At 39.5% G+C, this 24508-nt stretch overlaps 1 protein-coding gene across 7 annotated transcripts in view; it reads right to left on the minus strand.

Moving 5' to 3' along the window:
* Positions 1-2994: 2994 nt before the first annotated feature.
* Positions 2995-24508, minus strand: part of BRCC3 (BRCA1/BRCA2-containing complex subunit 3) — a 48490-nt gene continuing 26976 nt past the window's right edge. For 6 of the 7 annotated variants that reach the window (XM_015597753.2, XM_025039847.1, XM_025039842.1 and 3 more), the window contains 5 exons: positions 12882-13013; positions 12284-12327; positions 6002-6052; positions 5661-5830; positions 2995-4621 (listed from right to left, as the gene is read on the minus strand). In XM_015597753.2, the coding sequence (XP_015453239.1) occupies positions 5679-5830; positions 6002-6052; positions 12284-12327; positions 12882-13013 (379 nt within the window). In that variant the 3' untranslated portion in view covers positions 2995-4621; positions 5661-5678. The remainder of the gene's footprint in view (positions 4622-5660; positions 5831-6001; positions 6053-12283; positions 12328-12881; positions 13014-24508) is intronic. The other variant, XM_006905814.3, reaches the window with a different exon arrangement.

The raw sequence follows: 24508 nt of genomic DNA on the forward strand, positions 1-24508 counted from the left end.
ACTAGAGATTCTTATCCGATTTTTATAGATTTTCTTAAATAGATATTTTTTGACTTGCTCTTTACCCTCGAGATTACTTCCAGAGACTTTAATTTCCTTTTAAAAATAATTTTCACTAGTTTCACTGGGACCTGGTCACACTGTCAAGCTGGAAGTTACTTGAAATTTCTTCTCTTAAAGTTGCTGAAGTTAAGGTAAAGGAAGGAGAGATTTGGGGCAGGCTGCAGAGTTACTCATGCCAGTAGGCACTGCTTTGACTTTACTGTGGGCTTTAAGTGGCCTTTTGTCAGCCACGACAAATGAACATGTAATGATGGCTAAGGCACCAGTGAGATAGGTAGCTTGTTTCAGTCCTACTTCCTGCTGCTTAACTTCCAAATGTGTATCAACGGGTAGCAGCATCTGCTATGGGATCCCAGGGAGTCCTTTTATATTCTCTCAGACCACTGAGCCCCTGGGCATGTAGGACAAGGGGGTGACCCCTTCTCTCTCTGCCATCACGCAACACTTAGGTGAGAGCGATGCTACCACATCCTAGGGAGTCCATCTTATCCCTTAACCTGACCCTGTTTATCTTTGAAAAGGGCATTGTCACTTGACCAGTCCCATGCTGAGCACCAAATTTGTCAAGCACAAGCACAAGCCTGACAGGTTTGGCTGGTTAAGCCACACAAACTCTTGGAAGATTCAGTTTATTACTTACATAGTCGGCAAAGGTCCCAGCTCCCTGCGGTCTTTGTCCCGTACACTGAAATGGACAAAAAATGAAATGAAAGGGGCTGGATGACTGCGTCGCGAGTTGTGACAGCCCCCGTTGCTGAGGGGCCCCTGCTAGACTGCAGCTCAGCAGTTTTATCGTCGACATTTACACGCTGAAAGGGCTAAGCCAGCGAGTGTTCCTTTCACCGCATCAGAACCCAGGAGGCAATGAGAAGCTGCCTCCCGACGGCCTCCCAGGGCAGGTGGGGAGGTGGGTAGCAGAAGGCCTCTGAGCAGTTCTTTATAGGCCTCCATCCTCTCGTGTAACAGGAGGGCCTCGGGCTGTTCTGCGAACACTCAGATTAGCTGTAGTTCAAGACTGCCTGTGTGGCATATGTGGATACCATATGGGCACCAGGGCAACCATGGCAGAGCCTTACCCTATACACGTATCCCTCCAAATTAGGGAATGCAACACCACGATCCAGTCCAAAGACCCCATTCAGATAATGCAACTGTCCCAACAATTTCTTTTTTCTTTTCTGGTCCAGAATCCAATATAGGAACACATGTTGCACTTAGTTTTCCTGTCTTAAATCTCTTTCGGTCTGGAGAAACTCCTTGGCCTTTTCCTATTTTTCATGTCCTTGATACTCAGACCTCCAACCATCAACATGCCTTAGTGTCCATTGGCGACTCTCAGCTGAACCAGCTACCGCTGTGATGATCACCCAAAGGCGATTTTCAAATGTCATCATTTCTTCTACATTTATTAGTTGGTTTCCACTTAAACAAGTTTCCTTCCTCCCCATCTGCGTATTTATTTTTACCTGTGTGGATTCAGATTCTTATTCAAAGGGTTATAATACTTTACTCTCATTATTGTGATGTTTGAATTGTCCCATATTTGGCCAATGGGAACCCCTTTCAGGCTGGCCCCATTTTCTTACTTTATGGCTCAAAAAGATGGGCTTAGCTTATCTCATACTTTCTTCCCCAGTCCTAGAACCAGCCATTTCTCACCGGGGTCCCTAGTTACCTTTTAGTAAAGCATAGTATTTGAGAACCAATAATCGGGTGTTACATGTGCTCATAAATACTAGGGTATCACTTCTTCTAGTGTCTTTTACTGGACAGAGAGAGGAAATATATGCATGTATATGTGCATGTGTGCACATATGTATGCATATATGTATGCATACATGTATGTGTGTACACACATCTGTATATGCACACATATAATTTTTTTTCCCTTGGAAATAAGTTCATGTTAATACTTCCAATTTCCATCTAACACCATGAGGTTCATTTGAGCCTTTCCCCTTTTCATGTTTGTAAATTATTTCTCCGACACTGAGAAACCTAGTTCCTCCTTTCCTCGATATATTTATTTGCTCAATTTACTTATTTGTTTAATATAATTGATTGCTGGCTGATGTGCCATTAAGACAGCCAAGTTGAAATATGTAGTTGATAGGTGGAAATGTAGGTGTAGAGTTCAGACGAAGGTCTGGATGGAGATCCAGGTTTATCTGTCAGCTGCATGTAGGTAGCAAAGATAGAGAAGCCTATAAATGAATTTGAGAACAGCCAGAGAAGAGAAAACCCAGAAAGGAACAGAAAAGCAGAATCCGAGAGAAAGAGAGAGAGAGAGAGAGAGAGAGAGAGAGAGAGAGAGACAGAGAGAGAGAGAGAGATAGAGAGATTGATTTCAAAGAACAGTGGCCAATTGTGTCAACACTGAGAGATTCATTGAGGACAGGAGAAGCATCTGTTGACTTTCACTATGTGGACAGGTAATTGGTGCCTGGAAGGAGAGGTATGAATGGAGCGATGTGGGCAGAGGTCGGAATGCAATGAGTTGAACGAATGAATGGGAGATGAGAAAACAAGGAGAGAACGCAAATGTGTATTGTTCTCATCGGAGTCTTGGCTGTGACTGAACAGAGAATCTGCTACCATGAGGGGATACAGGGTTGTGTGCACGATGCGACATATTGTGTAAAGTTAAGCCAGATTGATGCAGGTGGGAAATTAATGACACATCTTGTTCACATCACTGTTCCTTGTGGTATGAAGTGATGTTTAACACTTTTAAAGGCTGAACACTGAGCTAAAAGGAAGCTTGGTGGTCATCGACTCTAACCTTATAAACAAAGAAAATAAAGGCCAGAAAGGAAAACGGACATGTGCTCGAAGTTGGCCTGTAAAAATATTCAAATCTTTGTATTCCCCTCAGATTTTATCACTCTTTTCGTATTTCATCGGACGAATACCATAACTCCTAGCACCATATTTAGTACTTACTTTTTATTTTGCAATGATTACAGATTACAGGAAGTTGCAAACATAGTACAGTGAGTCCTATGTACCCTTCGCCCAGGTTCCCCAGTAGTAAGATCTTGTATAAGTATAGTACAACTTCAAAACCATATTGAAAATGGTACAATACTCCTTACTAGACAGCAGACCTTATCCAGAGTCATCAGATCTTACATGCATTCATTTGTGGGTATGTGTAGGTCTGTGTAGTTTTAGCACAGATATGAATTCATTTAACTAATACCACAATCAAGATACAGAACTGTTCCGTCAGCGTGGAGGAATTCCTTGTGTTATTCCCATTATGGTCGTACATACCCCACACCCCTGCCAGTCCCTGACCCCTGGCTACCAATAATCTGTTCTTCATTTCTATAATTCTGTCATTTCCAGAATGTTATATAAATGCAATCATATGGTATATTACTTTTTGAGAATGGCTTTTTTATTCATCATGATACCCTTGAGGTCCATCCATCTTGTGTATATCAATACTCTACTCCTTTGCATTGAACAGTAGCATTCCGTGCTATGGATGGTTGGTTTAATCACTCACTCAATTGCAGGACATCTGGGTTGCTTCCAGTTTTTGGCTATTACAAATAAAGCTGCTAAGGATATTTGTGTACAAGTTTCCCTGCCAACACAGGCTTTCATTCCTCTGTGATAAATGTCCAAGAGTTCAACTGCTGGGTCCTATGATACGTGTATGCTTAACTTCATTAAAACCTCCAGACTCTTCTCCTGAGTGGCTGTGTTGATCCACATTCCTATTGGCCATGCGTGAGAGATCCACTTGGTATGATCAACAGCATCTGGTATTTTCAATATATTTTCTTTAGCCAGTCTGAGAAGCAGTCATAAATCATCGTGATTTGAATTTGCATTCTCTGATGACTAATGAAGTTGAACATCTTTTTCTGTGCTTACTTGCATTCCATAGCTCATCTTTAGTAAAATGTCAATTCATGTCTTTTGCTCATTTTCTAACTGGATTGTTTGTTTTACTGTTATATATTCTAGATTGATCAAATAGATGCTTTGCAAATAATTCTCTCAACAATTTCCTCCTCTTAAATTTTTTTCACAGAGCAAAAGTTCATTTTGATGAAGTCCAATATATCAACCTTTTCCTTTTAGGATTGTGCTTTTGGGGTGAAGGCCAAGAACTTGTTGCCTAGCCCAAGATCCTAAAGATTTTCCCATGATTTTGTTTCTAAAAGCTTTATGGTTTTACATCTTACATCTAAGTCCATGATTACATTTTTCAGTTAATTTTTGTATAAGACATACATTCTTACATCTAAGTCCATGATTACATTTTTCAGTTAATTTTTGTATAAGGTGTGCGGTTTAGGTCAAAGTTCATTTTTTTGGCCTGTGGGTGTCTAATTAATCCAGCATCATTTGTTGAAGAGACTATTCTTCCTCCATTGAATTGCTTTTGTACCTTTGTCAAAATCAGTTGGGCATACGCAACACCGTCTTGATTTCTCTAGCTTTATGAGAAGTCTTGAAGTCAGGTAATGTGAGTCCTCTGACTTTTTCTTCGAAATTGATTTAGCATTATTAATTTAACGCCAGGATGTTTTCATCTTTCCTATAGGGAAATAAAAGAATAGAAAACAGTGGCTGTGGGAAGTTAAGGAAAATACAGCATCTGCACTCCATGTGAACTAGGGCAGTGCTTTTCAAACTTTAGTGTGCCTTAGAATCAGCTGGGGAGCTCATGACAATTTCTGGGTTCCACTCTCAGAGATGAAATTTGGCCTCCAAGTGATTCTAGTAGAGGTGGCTCTAGACCATGCTTTAAAATATGAAAAACAATAATCTAAAGAGAAACAAAAAACAAACCCAACCCTTTGTCACTGTTGTTGGGATTAGGGCTTTGTTTTTCTTCTTTCTTTCCGCCTCCCCTAATTCCCACTTTAATTTCCAGTATGCAATAGGCTTGATTCTTTTCTGAAGGCTCACTTACCATTTGTGGCTACAAAAGGTTAGAACGATGCGACAGAACTTTTTAAAGTATGATTTTTGTTACATCCTAAATCCCAAATATTTCTGGAAAAACACATTTAGATTATAACGGGAGTTCCTAGGGAAATAGGATCGCTAAATACAGATTTGCTTCCGAGTCAAATATGGCAGAACTCATCTATTTGGTTAGAGAGGCACTCGCATAGATTTGACTTTGATAGGTATCTCGGGACACATATTTTAGAGATCAAAGAGGAGGACATTACTAAAACATTAAATACTCTCCTCCCTTTAGCTTATTGTAAGGAGTAAGTGTATCTGAAAAATGAAAATAAAGATTTCCAAGTCAAACAAGGGGAAAATAAACATTTAACATATACTCCCCAGACAGTTTATTACAAGTTGTCCTTGCTGATGTACCTTCCATAGCCTTAAAAACAAAAACCAAAAAAAACAAAAAACAAACAAACAAAAAAAAAACCCTTCTGTATTCTACTTAAATAATCTTGCGTATGCTTTGTAGGCCAGTTACAGGGAAGATATCCTGTGTTTATTCTGTGCATAAAACTCATCCCCTGGGATATAAAGAGAGCTTCTGCATTGCCTGCCTATACATGGGGAGTGTGAATTTCCAGGCTATTGGAAAAATAAAATTTCTTTACCCCATTTTGTCTCCCACTTTATTCTAGAGAAGAAAGTTCTCGCATCAGCTCTTCCTTTTCTTGTTGCAACTCCTGCAGATGCTGCTGGTTTTGCTCCAGTCTGTCCTCCAACCACTGTAGGAGAGGCCCGCTGACCGCTGACATCTGGCTGCACAGATTCTTGGTAAACACTTCAATAGGAAAAACACAGATGAGAAAACATGCCAGCACCAACGGCCCCCCAACTGTGAGCACAGAGAGACGGGGTTGGAGGAGGAAGTAGGAAAAGCGCAGTAGGTTGGACCGGCAGACAGTTGTGTACGGCCGGCCAGAGGAAAGACAGATCGGCTGAGCGAAGATACCTATTCTGAGGCCATCGTGAACATCCCTGGATCCATAAGCCAGAGGGAAGCCTGGATAAGCAGACAGCAGAAAACGACCAGCTCTTTACTCCCTTCGGCAGAAGGGCAAGAGCTGCAGAAGGGTCTCCTTCCCCAGCCCTCGCCCTTCCCACAGTGCAAACGACCCTAACCTCCAAGGCAGCCAGAACTCTGCCTTCTGCGACTGTTCTCCACAAGTCCAGTAGGAAAATCACTTATCGAATGTTACGTACGAAATAAATACATTAATTCGACTCACCTGAAAGCTTCTCTTTGGAAATGAGGAAAGACCAGAGATGAAGAGTAAGGGACTCATCATCTCTCCTGCCTTACGAGGAATGTTCAGCTTCATGGTGAGGCAAGGATTCGATGGCAGTCTTTTTAAAACAAATTCCACCTAATGGAAATATCTTTTTCTCTCTCGTAGTACATGACTTATTGAAAATGACCACTGTAGTATTGTGGGAGATACCTTCCAAGGCATATGTATATGCGTGTGTATGTGTGTGTCTGTGATTCTGAATAAAAACTGTATGATTGTGGATGTTACTCTTTTCCCACGTGACAAAATGCCATAGACATCTTTCTATGTCAATAAATATCTAGCGTTCCTTATTTTTCTTTAATATATTGTTTTAATTTTTCAATTACACTGGGCACGAGATATTATATTAGTTTCAGGTGTACGACATAGTGATTAGACATTTATATAACTTATGAAGCGATCACCCCGATAAGTCTAGTTCCCACCCGACACCATACGTAGTTATTACAATATTATTGACTAGATTCCCTATGCTGTACTCTACATCCACGTGACTGTTTTTATAACTACTAATTTGTACTTCTTCATCCCTTCTCTTTTTTCACCCACCCACCAACCCCGTCCCAGGCAACCATCAAAATGTTCTCTGTATCAATGAGTTTGTTTCTGTTTTGTTTGTTTATTTTGTTCCTTAGATTCCACGTGTAAGTGAAATCATATGGCATTTGTCTTTCTCTGTCCAGCTTACTCCACTCAGCACAATAACCTCTAGGTCCATCCAGGCTGTCGCAGATGGCGAGACTTCACCTTTTTTATGGCCGAGTAATATTCCATCACATAAGTACCACCTCTTCTTTATCCATTTGTGCACTGATGGACGCCCAGGTTGCCTCCATATCTTGACTGTCAATAATGCTGCAATGAACATACGTATTCTCATGTCCTTTTTAGGTAGTGTTCTTGGTTTCTTTGGATAAACACTCAGAAGTGGGATCACTGGGTCCTTCTTTGACTCTTGTTATAGCCTCTGTTTTAAAGCCTGTTTTGTCTGGCATAAGTATTGCTATCCCAACTTTTGTTTGTTTCCATTTTCGTGAAATTTCTTTTTCCATTTCTTTACTGACAGCCGGTATATGCCTTTCGATCTGAAGAGAGTCTCTTGTAGGCAGTATACATAAGGGTCTTGTTTTCTTATCCATTCAGCCACCCTGTGTCTTTTGATTGGAGCATTTAATCCATTCTCATTTAAAGTAATTGTTGATAAATATATAGTTACTGCCATTTTACTGTTCATTTTTAAAAATAAATTTTTTATTTTTCAATGACAGTTGGCATACAGTATTATATTAGTTTTACGTGTATTATTGTTCATATTTTTGATCCTTTTTTCTTCTTTTTCTTCAAGAAGTCCCTCCAACGTTTCCTGTAATAGCAGCGTGGTGGTGATGAACTCCTTTAGCTTTTTCTTGTCTGGGAAGCTCTTTATCTGTCCTTCGATTCTAAATGACAGCCTTGCTGAGTAGAGTCATCTTGGTTGTAGCTCCTTGCTTTTCATCACTTTGAATATTTCCTGTCAGTCCCTCTGGCCTGCAAAGTTTCTGTTGAGAAATCAGCTGACAGTCTCATGGGAGCTCTCTCGTAGGTGACTAGCTGCCTGTCTCTTGCTGCTTTTAAGATTCTTTGTCTTTAACCTTTGCCATTTTAATGATGTTGTGTCTTGTTGCGGGCCTCTTTGGGGTCATCTTGTTTGCGACTCTCTGCGCTTCCTGGGCTTGAGTGTCTATTTGCTTCATCGGGTTAGCGAAGTCTTCCATCATTGTTTCTTCAGATAGGTTTTCAAATCCTTGCTCTCTCTCTTCTCCTGGCACCCCTATGATGCAAACGTTGGTATGCTTCATGTTGTCCCAGAGGCCCCTTAAAGTATCCTCATTCTTTTGGATTCCTTTTTTCATGTCGCAGTTCTATTGGGGTGTTTTCTGCTACCTTATCTTCTAAATCACTGATTCGATCCTCTGCTTCATCTAATCTGTTGATTCCTTCTAAGGTATTCATTTGACATATTGTATTCTTCATTTCCGACTGGTTCTTTTTATGTTTTCTATCTCCATTTTATGTTTTCTATCTCTTTGTTGAATTTCTCACTGAGATCATTGAGCATCCTTATCACAAGCGTTTTGAAAGCTGCATTTGGAAGATGGCTTTTCTCCATTTTGTTGAGTTCTTTTTCTGCAGCTTTGTTCTGTTCTTTCATATCGGACATGTTTGTCTCCCCAATTTAGCTGCCTTCCTGTGCTTGTTTCTGTGTATTAGGTAGGGCTGCTATATCTCCCAGTCTTAGTGGAGTGGCCTTATGGAGTATGTGGCCTGTGGGTCTCAGGGGCGCAATCTCCCTGGTCACCTGAGCAAATGTTCCATGTGTGTCCCTTGCATGGGTTGTGTGTGCCCTCCTGTTGTAGTAGAGCCTTGGTTGCATGTCAGTGGGAGGGACTGACCCTCAGGCTGACTGGCCGTGAGGACGGTGGAGGAGCTGCTGTGCACGGCTTGACCCCAAGAGCAGGATTCGCTTTAGCAGGGCTCTGGGGCCTGCCCAGTCTGCCCTTCAGGTGTGTCACCCTCACATGCGCCCAGGTGATGCTCTGGCTTGGTCCAAAACCTATGCCTGGCCTGGGGCTACCTGGCATGAGCCACCAAGCAATCTGCAGATGACTGACTGTCAACTTCACTGGGCTTGGAGGTGCCTCGAGAGGCCAAGTCAGGAACTGAGGCCGGCTAGTGCCAGGCTTGGGGCTACTTAGCAAGAGGTACATGGCATGCTGAGGCCAGATGCTGTTTGTCTGGGGTTTGTAAGCCTTTGAGAGATTTTAGGAAAGTCCACAGCAAGAGCCAAGACAGGCTGTTTGTATGGAAAAGCCACTGGAAGTGGCTCAGGTGGTATGCACGTTGGCGGGGGCGGGGGTCAGGGTCTCAAGGAATCAACAAGGTGGAGTGACCACTGTTAGCCAGGTTGATGGAGACTCAAGTATGATGGTGCCCACTGCATTTGCACGCTGGGTGGCGGAAGTGCCCAACAGAGGAACAGTGGCTTCCATCAGCACTTCTGTCTGGGAGGAAGCTGCCCCTCCGGCCTTCATCCTGAAGCCAGAGAACTCAGTTCCTGCCCATGTGTCCCTGGTGCCTTTCGAGCTGCTGGTCCAGCACTGGAGCTCAGGGCGAGTGAGCCCATCAGCGGTGAGGCCATCCTCGGGCCCTTAAAGAGGAACGTGTGCAACTCCAGCCACCATCCGTCTCACTCAGCCACACTCTCCACTGCTTTTCACAGCCAGAACTTGTGGGGACCTCTCTTCCCTGCACTGAAAGCCGGGGCCCAAGAGCCTACTGGGGGGCCAGGACCCCTCGCTCCTCCGGGGGGACCTTGGCAGCTGAGAGATCCCTCTTGATTTTTAACTGCCACACGCGAGTGTGGGATCAGCTTTTTCCATGTCCCCGCCGCTCATACCAGCCTCAGCGGGGCTATTTCTGTATGGACTTCTGTTCAGCAGACTTCAGGCGATTCTCCATGGTTGTCCTGTAGTTTTGTTGTAATTTTGATTTGGTCATGAGAGGAGGCAGACATAGCATGTACCTGCGCCACTGTCTTGACTCCTGGCTTTCCTTATTATTAAGGGCCACACGATAGTCATCAGAATGGACATACCAATTTAATAAATCTCCTATTGATAGGCATTTCAGTGGCATCCAATTTTTTGCTATTGGAAAGACTGCAATTAATACCCCTTTAAATTTATTTTTGCACACTTGTCCTCCAAATTTTTGACGGATACATTTCTAGAAGTAGAATTGCTATATTCAGGTGCATGTACGTTTTTAAACTGTATTTTTATCCAGTATTTTCCAAATTTTACCAAATTACACCAAATTACACCTCCAGGCACAGTACATGGGAGTGTTCACTTTTCCCATACCTTCACGTACTTATCTCTCAAGTTAATCTTTGCCAAAAGAAAATGTGAAAAACCGATTATTTCATCTTAATCCATACCCCTTTTTAAAGATTACTATGAGCAATTTGACTTTTCTGTAGGGGTTTATAAAAGTTTTGAACTCTTACTTAGTCAGCCTTTTCTTTTGTGAGTCGAGGGTTTCAGATTAGGGCATTACCTCCCTAGAGTGTGAAAAATATCCTCCTATATTTTCTTTCTGTATTTTTTTCCTTTGAACATGAACTTTACAGGGGTGTAATTTATAGACAATAAAAGGACCCCATTTCAAGTATACAGTTTGATGAGTTTTGACAGGTGCATACCCCCTTGTACCCACCTGCAGCCAAGGCATAAACCATTTGCATCAGCCCCTAGGCCCCTCTGCAGTTCTTTCTGCAGTCAACGTCCTTCCACCTGTGGCCCCAGCAGCTACTAATGCACTTGCTGTCACCTTAGCTCAGTTTTGCCGATTCTTGAATGTCATATGAATGGAACTATAGAGCGTGACATTCCGTGTGGTGCTTCTTTCACTTGGCGCACCGCCCTTGGGATTCGCCCAGGTCATTCCTGCATCGGTACTTGGTGTTTTTGATCCTGAGCAGAACTCTGTCGTGTGGATGGAGCACGTGTCTGCGTGTCCACCCACCCAATGACAGACACTGGGGCATCTCCACCCTGTGGCTACCATGAATCGTGCTGCCGTGAACATTGCTGTACGCGGTTTGGTTTGAATCCGTGTTTTCAACTCTTTGGGGTACACAGCTAGGAGAGACATTTCTGGAACATTTGTCATTATAATCGCTGAGCTCTCTGCCAAAGTGGCTGTACCGTATTAAATAGTAAAAGTTTCAATACACCTGGAATTTTTGTGTAGGGTGTTAGCGAGGAACCTTGTTTGCCCCAAAGCGCAAATAGAATGTACGTCCATGAAGGTTAAGATTGTCTTTTTTGTTCAGCACTGTACCCCAGTGCCTAGAAGACTGCCGGCTAAGAGTAGGCACTCAAATATTTCCTGAATGAATAAACTGACAAATGACTGTCTCGATACTATTTAGTGAATAATTCATCCTTTTTTTCTTGATTTGAAGTAACATCTTTCTTAAATTTAAATTCTTGCGGGCCCATTTCTGGGCTCTTTTCAGTCCACTTATGACTTAAATTACTGTGGCTTTAGAGTATCGCTACGTGTTATTTATTACCAACTTTTAACTCTTTGTCACCTTTTACCTCCAGATAGAAACGATAGGACAGATACGCCGCGCCATCTCTCTGTTCTCTTCCCCTCAAAGTAATTTCCTGTAACACTTGAAAGCTTCCTCTTTTTCCTCACTGCTGACTTTGCTAGACACTGGGGGAGACTGCACAGAATGGCCTGGGAGTCAAGGTTACAGAGGAAATGTGGGCAGGAAGGTGTGTATCGTGGGGAAAGCCATTTTGTATGTTGTGTCGAGCTTGCTGTCTCTTGGCCTTGTATAGGAATCCCTGCTGTATTTATTGACGTGAAACAAATTTTTCCCTCATGCCCTCCCTTTTTTCTGTCTGTCTGTCTGTCTGTGTGTCCTTCTCTTTCAACCACCACGACAGACTAGTATCGGTGTGCTAGAACCAGCTTAGAGCAGCTCACAAGAGCCAGGTGTTGAAATTTCCAGAAGTATGCGACGTGAAATCAGCCATGGGAGGGGCGTCATACTACAGAAACTGTCAAACACAGCCATCAGGGTCCTCCCCCTTTCCTGGGGACCGGCTGTCAAACAGGCACCAGCCCACCACTGAGCAGACTGTAGTAAAACCTGTTCCTGTGTCCCCTCCAGTCTTACTCTCGGTAGCATTTATATTATTTGAGGGTTCACTGTGTTCCACAGAAAAGTTGGGAGCAGGATTCATCGAAGGCAAAGCTCTTGGGAAAGGGAACTTGAGGAGAACTTGTACCCATCACTTCGATCGCTTAAACTAAATCCGCTTCTATCAGCTAAGTATTTCAGAGGTCAGTGCTCATACTCGAGAAAAAGAAAATCTTACCTGAGCCATTATGGATCTTGGTGACTGAGTCCAGATGTGTAAGGCTGAAGGGGTAAAACAGTGTAAGTTAGTAACAAAGCAGCGGCGAAGAGAAAATGAGGTGATCACAGACTACGAGACGAAATGATAAAGTGTACCAGGCCTCTGCCATCTGGATCAGACAAACATGTATAATTTAAATTCCTGGTATTGCTAAACTTTTCGTGCTTTTTGAGAAGTGATTTTATTTGGAACTTCAAGGTAATTTAAAGAGAGAAATTTTAAAGTTTTTAGAAAAGCACTGTCTCTCTGAAGTCTTCACATAGTCTTCACGTATTGGGCACAACCCAGTGCCTGGCAATAGGGCTACTAAGATACTGTAGTTTACTGTCTTTACAACCAAAAAAGTGTCTTTGCCCCTGAAGGATCCAAAGTGATAAACACACGTTAACGACGTTGTCATACAGTGCGCGACATGACTGGAGACCACTATATAGCGTTCTCACAGACAGGTGGAAGGAAAGCGGGCTCGAGACTTGAGATGCTGAAGAAGAAAGGACCGAAGAGCAGATGGGACTGGGCCCTGGAAGTGGAGGGCAGGGGCGAGGAAGGTGCTTACCTGTGGATCCTCCTATACGCGTCCTGCTCCTCTTGGCACAGGATCTTGGGCAGCTCGACTGCTGATTCGAGGCACACTTTCCCAATGGTGACATGAGGCACAATATGGATGGGGATTTCGATCCTCTCATACCTGCAAGACAATCGCTTCGGGTCAGTGCTTTTGTCTGTTTGTTTCCAGCTTCATTGAGGTATAAGTGAGAAATAGGAATTATTTCTCACTTATACTTAATTATTTATAATCAAGGTTTACCAATTGATATTTTGGTGTCTACTCAGGGTGAAATGATCACCGCACTCAAGCTAATTAACACAGCCACCACCTCACCGTCGTTCCTTTTTCCTTTCTGTGGTGAGAACACTTAAGATTTACTTTCTTACAAAATTTCAAGTATATAATACGGTACTGTTAACTGGTCACCACGTAGTACATTTGACCTCCTGAACTCATTCACCCCGAAACTTTGTGCCCTTTGACTAGCACTTCCTCATTTTCTCCTCCACCCTCCACCCCTGGCAACCACCACCCCACTCTGCTTCTATGAGTTTGACTACTTTAGATTTCACATATAAGTGAGACTATGCAGTTATTTATCTTTCTGTGTCTGGCTTATTTCTCATTCCATAATATCCTCCGGGTTCATCCATGTTGCTGAAAATGGTATGTATACACATGTACATATACACATCCCACGTTTTCTTTATCCACTTGTCCACTGACGGGCATTTAGCTTGTTTTAGTATCTTAGCTATTATGAATTATGCTGCGACGAACATGGGACTGCTGATACCATTATGACATCCAGATTTCGTTTTCTTTGGATATATACCAAGAAATGGCTCAGTTTTTAAGGCTGAGTTGTCATAATCAGAAGTTTTCTATAGTTTAATAGAAATTAATGGATACGGCGTGCTTCAAAGGTTAAACATTCCTATAATTCATTTAATAGCTCAAGTTCAAAGTGGAGAGAGTTCAAATTGAGTTCATCTGGGGAGCAAATTAGAAGGACATTTGCAGGGTCGATATTTCTCTAGTGTCGTAGAAAATCTGAGGCTACTTCTGTAAACTTAACAGAAGCCTGGGGAGCCCACGACCCGGATGCTTGCTCCCCAGACAAGAGCAAGAGCTAACTAACACTTTTCAGCCAAGGCATTGCCAGTGAGGTTGAATACATTGATCACAAGGCCTGGGGAAGAGGAACGGCCGACTCTCCCATGACTCCATGAGATTCATTATGTGGGTGGAATCACTCATGGAAACGCTCACCGGTTCTAACTCAGTGTTCGCCAGTGACCCCTCCCTTCCCATTCTCTCCCCTGGGGGAGGGGGGTAAAAGGTAAGAAATTCACAAATACTTGATTTTCATGCTAGTGTGGTAAAAGCAGATATGCTTGCTACTAAGACCAACCTACTTCTTACCCCAAATACACCTAAACTCCACGTAGCAGTGGGTTCAGTGGAGCATCCAGGTCGGGGGCCCCTGGCACTATAAGATGTCACTGGCACACGGTGGTACAGCAGCTTGAGATCTAGCTCCCCTCTCTCTTTGCCACCCAGCACAATGTTTCTGGGCCTCATTCCACAATCCTGACAGAACACAAATGATGGAGGATTGCAAGCACTTTTCCCTTCTCAACATCCAAGGAGTCAGGGAAAAATTCATCAAAGAGCGTGCCATAGCTGCTTGTGGTTTGCAGAGGGTCCTTTGAAGTAATACACAGTGACTGTTATTTACTGACATTTCCGGAAACCCTGAAGAAATCAATTTGCTGCTGCTATTAGTTCACCATCTTACATAGATACGGTTCGTGGTGCCCCCGAAACAATTATAATAGTAACATCAGAGACCACTGGTCAAGATCACCCCTTTATTTCTGCAGACTCAAGTTTCTGAAAGACACCCAATGACCTTTTAAAGTACTTTAGCCACTAGCAACTGAGAATTCAATTATTCTTCTCTTTTCTTCCATTACGGTAGCCTTTCTCCTTTACAAAGTCAGCACCGTTTATTGAGAACGCCATGAGAAACAGATCCTGGAACTATCATGGAGAACAAATTTCCAGCTAAAAAGTTTTCCCTCCAGCAATGCACTTTTCAGACCTATAATCTTCACCATCCTACAAAAATACATGTGCTCTAAGAACTTAAAATATTTTCATTAAATCATCCTAAACTTCCGAGAAAACCAGTAGCTTGATCCTTCCATTACCAGTCATCATCAGGCATCCATAAAGAATAATGTCATCAACATGAAGAACATAGGATGACTTAGGGGAATTCATAAGCGATTGTAGACATTTGCACAAATGAAAACACTAGCTCGTGTCACACTTTTGCAATCTCTGCGTTTGCTTTCTATCTAGTCAAACAGCCATCGTCTTTTCCCTTCCTGAAAGACAAAGGTTTTGGCATCCCAATTCTGCTTCTCAAAGCTTTTTTAAATTTATTTTTTGAGCTCTCATCTTGCGTGTAATTTTTTCAGCTTTACCGAGGAATAATTGACGATTACAAATTGTATATAATTAAGGCGTACAACTTGATGTCTTGATATATGTATACACTGTGAAATAATCACCACGACCAAACTATTTAATATATTCATCACCTCACACGGTTATCATTTTTTTATGGGGGCAGGGTGAAAACAAGATTTACCCTCTTAGCAAATTTCAAGTGTACGATAAAGTATTAACTCTAGTCACACTACTGTATGTTTGGTCTCTGGAGCTTACTCATTCCACATAACTGAAATTTTGTCCCCTCTGACCGATGTCTCTCCATTTCCACCACCTCTTAGCCCCCGCCAATCACCATCCTACTCCCTGCTTCTATGAGTTTGACTATTTTAGATTCCACATGTGAGATCATGCAGTATTTGTCTTTCTGTGGCTGGCTTATTTCACTTAGCATAATGTTCTCTAGGTCCATCCATGTGGCAAATGGCAGGACTTTCTTCTCTATTAAGACCGAGGCTGAATAACATTCCATTGTGGTGGGGGGGGATACATCCCTGATGATTAGTGATGTTGAGCATTTTCTTATACCTGTGGACCATCTGTATGTCTTCTTTTGAGAAATGTCTATTCAGGTCCCTTGCCCATTTTTAAATCAAGTTATTAGGGGTTCTTTGTTATTGAGTTCCTTATACATTTTAAATATTAATCCCTTATCAAATCCATTGATTTGTAAATATTTTCTCCAATTCCACAGGTTGACTCTTTGCTCTTTTGACTGTTTCTTTTGCTATGCAGAAACTTTTTAGTTTGATGCAATCCCACTTGTCTATTTTTGCTTTTGTTACCATAGCCAAAAAATCATGGCCAAGACCAATGTCAAAAAGCGTCCCCCGCAAGTTTTCTTCTAGTAGTTTTATGGTTGTAGGTCTTATGTTTAAGTCTTTAATCTATTTTGAATTTTTTGTATATGGTGTGAGGAAAGAGCCCAAATTCATTTTTCTGCATGTGGATATCCAGTTTCTCCAAGTCATTTATTGATTTTATTGTGTATTGTTGGCACTTTTGTCAAATATCGGTCATCCACAGATGCATGAATTTATTTCTGGGCCTTTGATTCTGTTCCATTGGTCTGGATGTCTGTTTTTATGCCAGTACCATACTGTTTCGATTACTGTAGGCTTTGCAATATATTTGGAAATCAGGAAGTGTGATGCCTCCATCTACATACTTCTAGCTCAAGATTGGTTTGGCTATTCGGGGTCTTTCGTGGCTCCATATGAATTTTAGGATTTTTTTCTATTTCTGTAAAAAATGCCATTGAGATCTTTTAGGGAAGGAATTGACTCTTTAGGTCACTTTAGGTAGTATGGACATTTTAGCAATATTAATTTTTCCAATCCATGAACACAGGACGTCTTTCTATTATCTGTGTCTTTAATTTCCTTCACGTTTTTATAATTTTCAGTGAACGCATCTTTTGACCTTGGTTAAGTTTCTTCTTAAATATTCTATTCTTTTTGTTGCTTTTGTAAATGGGACTGTTTTCTTAATCTCCTTTTTAGATAGCCTGTCATTCGTATATAGAAACGACAGATTTTTGTATGTTGATTTCGTATTCTGCAACTTTATTGAACTTTAGTTCTAACAGGGATTTTTTTTTTTTTGAGTCTTTAGGGTTTTCTACATATTCGATCATGTCATCTTCCAATTTGGATGCCTTTTCTTTCTTTTCCTTGTCCAATTGCTCTGGCTAAGACTTCTAGTACTATGTTGAATAGAAGTGGCAACAGTGGGCATCTTTGCATTGTACAGGATCTTAGAAGGAAAGCTTTTTTCTGCATCAATGGAGATGATCATGTGGTTTTAAGCTGTTAGTGTAGTGTATCATATTGATTTGCATATGTTGAAACATCCTTATATTATAGTGATAAAGCCCACTTGTTCATGGTGTTTAGTCCTTTTAATGTACTGTTGAATTCAGTTTTCTAGTATTTTATTGAAGATTTTTGCTTCTCTGTTCATTAGGGATATTGGCCTGTAGTATTCTTTTCTTGTGGTATTTTTGTCTGACTCTGGTATCAGGGTGATGCCAGACTCATAAAATGAGTTTGGAGGTGTCCCCTCTTCTGTTTTGGAAAGATGTAAGAAGGAATGGTGTTAATTCTTCTTTGAATTTTTCGTAGAATTCACCCATGAAGCCATCTGGTCTTGGGCTTTTCTTCCTAGTCTGCCATCTTGCTGATGTCACCCTGCATGTCATATAGTTTATGCCAGTAGTTCCTTCCTTCATGGATATATCATGAAAATGAATGAGAGTTGTTTTTAAAGTTTTTTCTCCGTTGTTATCTTTCTGCAGAGTGGGAGGTTGGCCTTATCTCTAAATATGCAATACCCGTAAGCTTTAGAAATGTTGCTTAAATGCAACATTTCATTAACTAATGACTGATAACATCCCTAAGATACTGGGAATATTTCACTTTCACCCCTCTTGAGAAAGATAGGAGTACAAACTTCAAAAAGGATAATTAATGAGAGGTGTATAATTGATTATATAATTACATACATGTATATTACACCAAAACCCTAAAATATAACCCATCATTATAAGCAATTACATGTTAAAGTAATCCTTTATAATACTGTGTGACTTTGAGCTGTTCTCAAGTTAAAAAAAAATAGAATGCTCATTTATTCTTTCAATGATTCACTCATTCATTCATTCAATGTTTATCCTGTTTGTATTATGTTTTCTGTTTCTGCCCAGGTCGCCCTTTTCCTTTTATAAATTCCTAGATCCCTTAAATTTCCCATCACAATGTTTATTCCTTGTATTTTCCCATTGAAGCCTGAGATTTTCTGTAAAATCAGAGACTGCAGCTTTCCTATGATTTCTTTCCACCATATCCTGTATGAAAGAAACTGCTCTCTTCTAAGTGCCTTTCTTAGTAAACATACACCCTAAATTTTAGTTAGCTATTGCCATATAATTGCTAGCCAATAAGACATTTATAAACAAGTTATATGTATGACCAGGAGGATTCCTTAAAAGGAAATTTTTTAAAACTTTCTTCTATTTGCTGTTTAGAATGTCATTGTATGTCTGCAATTTTAAGATCCATCTTGGACTACTGGGAGACCCTATAAACGAAGCAACAAGACAAAAGATGTCTGTTTCCCTAATAAAAGTCATTTATTGTCTACCTGTTTACTTCTTTTTCTGTGATGGAGAATTTAACTTTGCTCAAGGGACTGTCTTTGGAGTTTTTGCTTGGTTCTCGACCAAATGTAATTTTAACTAATACAACCTAATAAACTGTTATGCGTTTATTACAGACCTAAATTTAAAAAGTCCTGTTTCTTCGACTTTAATTTTGGGACCATGAATGTAGGGTTGAACCCAAGGACTATATCTATGTATAAGACGAACGGTATTCATGTAATATTATCATACTATACCTAAAAAAAATGAAAACGCTTTCAACTTTATTAGTCAGCAACAAAATACGAATTAAGGCCACAATGCAATACTACTATACACTCACCAGAATGGCATAAAGGGACAAGACAGACCACAGCAAGTATTCAGAGGGATGTGAAGGAAGCAACTCTCCAATATTACTTTTAGGAGCAAAAATCAGTACAGACACTTTGGGAAATTATTTTATTTTAGATGCTACTATAAATAGAATTGTTTTCTTAATTTGGGGGGGGGGATTGTTCATTGCTAGTGTGTAGAAACACAACTGATTTCTGTGATTTTGAATACTGCAACTTTGCTAAATTCATTTATTAGCTCTAGTAGCTTTGTGGGGGGGGGCTTCTTTGGGATTTTATATATGTAGGATAACGTCATCTGCAAATACAGAAAGTTTTACTTCTTACTTTCCGATTTGGATGCTTTCTGCCTTGATTGTTTTCGCTAGAACTACCAGTACAGGGTTTAACAGCAGTGTTAAAAGCAGGCATTCTTCTCTTGTTCCCAATCTTAGAGAGAAGGCTTTTAATCTTTCACCATTGAGTAAAATGTTAGCTGTGCATTTTCGTAAATGCCCATATATGTTGAGGGCTGTTCCCTAGATTCCTAGTTTTGTGAGTGTTTTATCATGAAAGGGTGTTAGCATTTGTCAAATGCTTCTTGAGTATCAACTGAGATGATCATGTGTTTTTTCCTTCATTTTATTAAGCAGTGTATTATATCAATTAATTTCCTTAGGTTGAACCTCGGTTGTATGCTTGGGGTAAGACCCGCTTGGTCATGGTGTATAATCCTTTTAATATGCTGTTGGAATCAGTTTGCTAGTATTTTGTTGAGGATTTTGGCATCTGTATTCATAAGGAATATTACTTTGTAATTTTCTTTTCTTTTTTGGTTGATATCTTTGGCTTGGGTATCAGGGTAATGTGAGCCTCAAAAAATGAGTTAGAAGTGCTCAGTCCTCTTCTGTTTTTTGGAAGAGTTTAAGAAGGATTAGTGTTGATTCTTCTTTAAATGTGTGCAGAATTAACCAGTGTACTCTCATCTGGTCTTGAATTTTTTTGTTGTTGTTGGGAGGTTTTTTACTACTAATTCAATCTATTTAATTTTTATAGGCCTTTTCAGGTTTTCTATTTCTTTTTGAGCCAGTTTTGGCAATTTGTACGTTTCTAGTCATTTGTCCATTTCATTTGGATTATCTAATTTGTTGGCATATAATTGTTCAGTTTTACCTCCCAATCCTTTTTATTTCTGTAAGATCGGTACTAATGTCCCCACTTTTATTTCAGATTTTAGTTACATAGGTCTTCTCTCATTTTTTTCTGTCGGTCTAGCTGAAGATAGGTCAATTTTTTCTTTTTAACTTTTCAAAGAACTATTTTTAAAAAAATTTTATTTATTGTTTTTCTATTCCCTATTTTGTCTTTATTATTTATCATTTCCTTCATTCTCATTGCTTTGTATCTAGTTTGCATTTCTTTTCTCATTCCTTGAAGTGTAAATTTAGGTTATTAATTTGAGATATTTCTTTTTTAACGTGGGCATGTACAGCTATAAATTCCCTCTGAGCACTGCTTCTGCTGCACCCCATAAATCTTGTGTTTTCATTTTCATTAGTCTCAAAGTGTTCTCTAACTTCTCTTGTGATTTCTTCGTTGTTCCATTGGTTGTGTTTAATTTCCACATATTTGTGAATTTTCCACATTTCCTCTGTAGACTATCTCAGATTTCATTCCATGTTTGTAGAAGATGCTGTGTATGATTTCAATCTTTTTAAATTTATGAGACTTGTTATGCAGACTAACATGTGTTTTATCCTGGAGAATGTTCCATGTGCACTTGAGAAGAATGTGTATTCAACTGTTTTTGAGTACAATGTTCTATATATGCCGGTTAGGTGTAGCTGCCTTATACTGCTGTTCAGTCCTGTTTCCTTTTTTTTCTAGTTGTTCTATCCTTTACTGAAAGTGGGGTGTTGAAGTTTCCCACTACTATTGAACCATCTACCTCTCCCTTCAATTTTTCTATCCATTTTTTGCATGATATATTTTGAGGCCCTTTTATTAGGTGCATATATCTTTATAATGGTTATATCTTCTTGTCGGATTGACGCTTTATCATCATATGATGTCATCCTTTGTCTCATAACAATTTTTGTATATTTTGACTGATAACAGTACAGCCACTCCAGTGCTCTTTGATTACTATTTGCCTAGAATATGTTTTTCCATTCTTTTTACTTTTAACCTAGTTTTGTCTTTGGATCTAAAGTGAGTCTTTTGTAGAATGTTTTTTGTGTTGTTTTATTTTGTTTATCTATTCTGCTGATCTCTGCCTTACAATTGGGGAGTTTACTTATGTTTACATTTAACGTAATTACTCATAAAAAAAGACTTCTGCCACTTTGCTATTTGTTTTCTACATGTCATATCTTTTTTGTTCCTCAATTCCTCAATTACTGCCTTCTTTTGTATTAGAAAGACTATACCATTTTGATCCTTCTCATTTTTTTTTACTATATATATCTTTATTTCCTTAATGGTTGCCCTGGAAATTACAATTAACATTTTAATTTATAACAATCTAGTTCAAATAAATACCAATTCAGTTTCAGTTACATGCACACTACTTCTATATACCTCCGTTCTCATCCTTTTATGTTGTTATAAATTACAACTTTATACACTATGTGTCTATAAATAGATTAATAACTGCTGCTTTATGTCTTTGTCTTTTAAGTCATATGGGGGAAAAAGAGGAGTTATAAATCTGAAAATATATTAATACTGACTTTTATATTCATCGAGTTACCTTTCTGGTGTTCTTTATTTCTTTGTGTGGATTCAATACTGTCTAGTGTCCTTTCATTTTATCCTGAAAGACGCCTTCATTTAGCATTTCTTGTAGGGCAGATCTAGTGACAAAACTCAGATTTTTTTTTTACCTGGGAATTACTAATTTCTCCTTCATTCCTAAAGGATAATTTTGCCATAAATAGAATTCTCGCCTGATAGTTTATTTTTTCCTTTTAATCGGCATTTAGAATATGTCATTCCACTGCCTTCCTGTCTCCCTAGTTTCTGATGACAAATTGCCTCCTGGCCTTTTTGAGAATCCATTGTATATGTATATGATGAGTCACTTCTCTTGTTGCTTTTAAGATTCTCCCTTTGTTTTTGGCTTCTGACACTTTGATTTATAATATGTCTCAATGTGGATCTCTTTGAGTTTATCCTGCTTAAGAGTTCTTTGAGATTCTTGGATATATAGATTCATGCTTTTCATCAAATTTGGGATGTTTTTGACCATTCCTTCTTTATATATATTTTTCTGCACCTTTCTGCCACTCTCATCTTTTACTGGGACTCCTAGTATGAGTAGTCCCACAGGTCTCTCAGGCTCTGTTGATTTTTCTTCATTCTTCTTTCTTTCCGCTCCTCAGACTGGGTAATTTCAATTGACCTATCTTAAAATTTGACGATTCTTTTCTCAAATCTGATCTTGAACTTTTCACTTCAGTTATTATACTTCTCAGTCCCAGAATTCTTATTTGGTTCCTTCTTATAATTTCTCCCTTTATTAATATTCCTTATTAAATATCTTCTGTCATTCTCATTGTTTTCTTTAGTTCTTTGTACAATGTTTCCTTTAGCTTTTTGAGAGCATTTTAAATAGTTGATTGAAAGTCTTTGTCTAATAAGTCCGATGTCTAGACTTCCTCTGGGAATATTTTCATGAATTTGTTTTCCCTGTCTATAGCCCATAATTTGTTTCTTTGAATGCTTATTTTTTTGTTGTTGAAAATTGGACATTTTCAATATTATGGTGACTCTGGAAATCAGATTCTATCCCCTCCCCAGGGTTTATTGTTGCTGCTTGTTTTATCTGATTTTGTTTGTGTGTTTAGGGGCTTTCCTGAATTAACTTTTATAGTCTATATTCTTTGTTATGTGTGGCCACTGAGGTCTCTGTTAGCTTACTGGCCATCTAGTAATTCGACAGAGATTTCCTTAAATGCTGAGATTCTTGTTTTTTTTTTTTTCTTTATTAAGCACTTGCCTGGTTGCTACACAGTTTTGATTAGTTTCTAGAGTTCCAAAACAGTTGATTCTGACAGTTTTTGCCAGATTATTTGTTCCTTTTGTGGAGGACTCTTGAAGTTTCCTACTATTCCATTTTTGTTGATGTAGCTCTCTCTATTCGCTTTTTTAGTCTATATTTTTTTCTTTCATTCATACTGGATACTTTCTACTGATTTACCATCGGTTTCCTGACTCTCCTCTGTCATCTCCATTCTGCTATCAAACCCATCCGGTGAGTCTTGCATTTCAGCGATTGGATTTTTCAGTTCTAAAGTTTGTACTTGGTTCGCTATGTCTTGCATTTGCTTGCTGAAACTTTCTGTTTAAACATTTGTTGCAAGAGTATCTGTGATTGCTTTTTTTAACTTTTTTTTTATAATAGTTGCTTAAAAGTCTTTATGAGATGATTCCCACATCCTTTTCCATGCAAGTTGAAATGTTCCTGGTTCTTCACATGCCAAGAAATTCTGAATTGCATCCTGGGTATTTTGAATATTAGGTTAAGAGATAATGGATCTTGTTTGTATTCTATGGAGAATATGTTGTTGTTTTTGCTTTAGCAGACAATTTGCCTAGTAAAGTTCAGGTTGAAATTTTCACAGTGGGCTGGTTCTAATGTCTGTTAAATTTTCAGAGCCCTTGTAGTGTTCTTTAGATCTTTCCTGCACGTTTGCTACCCGGTGGTCAGTGTGGGACCTATTCAGTGGTCTATCAGTTAGTTCAGTTCTCAGTTATGCTAATTAAGGTCGGATCCATACAAGTGAGTGCAGAAATTCATAAACAACACTATAAAGTTACTTTATCACACTCCTCCATGAATATAACTTCCTGAAGACCACCCCTTGTGGCCCTCCTGCCGAAAACCTGGGAGTCTAGTTACCTCTCTCTTGTGCTCTTCCAAGATTGAGGCTCTGTATACACACAGTACTTAGTAATGAGGCTTCTATTCTTAAGCCAAAATCATTATCATCATTAGCAACAACAAGAGTTCTCCTAACCAAGAGAATAAACTGTCTGGAAGGAAACACTTCTTAAGATTGGTATTGTAGAGCAGGATGCCTGAAATCTAATATTTAGTGATCCCTGAGAAAAATGGCAGGCTTTCAACCCACTCACCCTAAAATGAAGCCTACTGTTAACAAGCCACATCACAAATAATGAGTTGTTACTCATCTTTTTTGTTGCCTTGTTCTTAAAAGAGGATGGACAAGAAAGATAAAAAATAAACATAAAAAAATGACCACAGAAGAAACAGAACTGAAACAACAGAAGAAATTTTAACATTTCAATATTATAGCAATAAATCAAGAACAGGGTACTGTGAAATTGGAATAACTGGTAAACAAGGGAAAAAACCTCTTGGAAATTAAAAATATAAAATTGTGAAAATAAAAAAAAACTTCAGTGAATGGATCGGGAGATAAAATCAAGAATATATCTGAGAAATTAAAACAAAAAAAAGAGAGAGAGTGAAAATATGAGTGAAAAGGGTCACTGTGGTCAACCTAGGACCTTTAATATGTGACTAATAGTTCTAGAAAGAGAAAGGAAAATGGGAAAGAATTACCGAAGAACAGAGAAAAGGATATGACACATCTGTCCTAACTTGTTGT

Source organism: Pteropus alecto, unplaced genomic scaffold, assembly GCF_000325575.1.
Source record: "Pteropus alecto unplaced genomic scaffold, ASM32557v1 scaffold821, whole genome shotgun sequence".
Taxonomy (NCBI): Eukaryota; Metazoa; Chordata; class Mammalia; order Chiroptera; family Pteropodidae; genus Pteropus; species Pteropus alecto.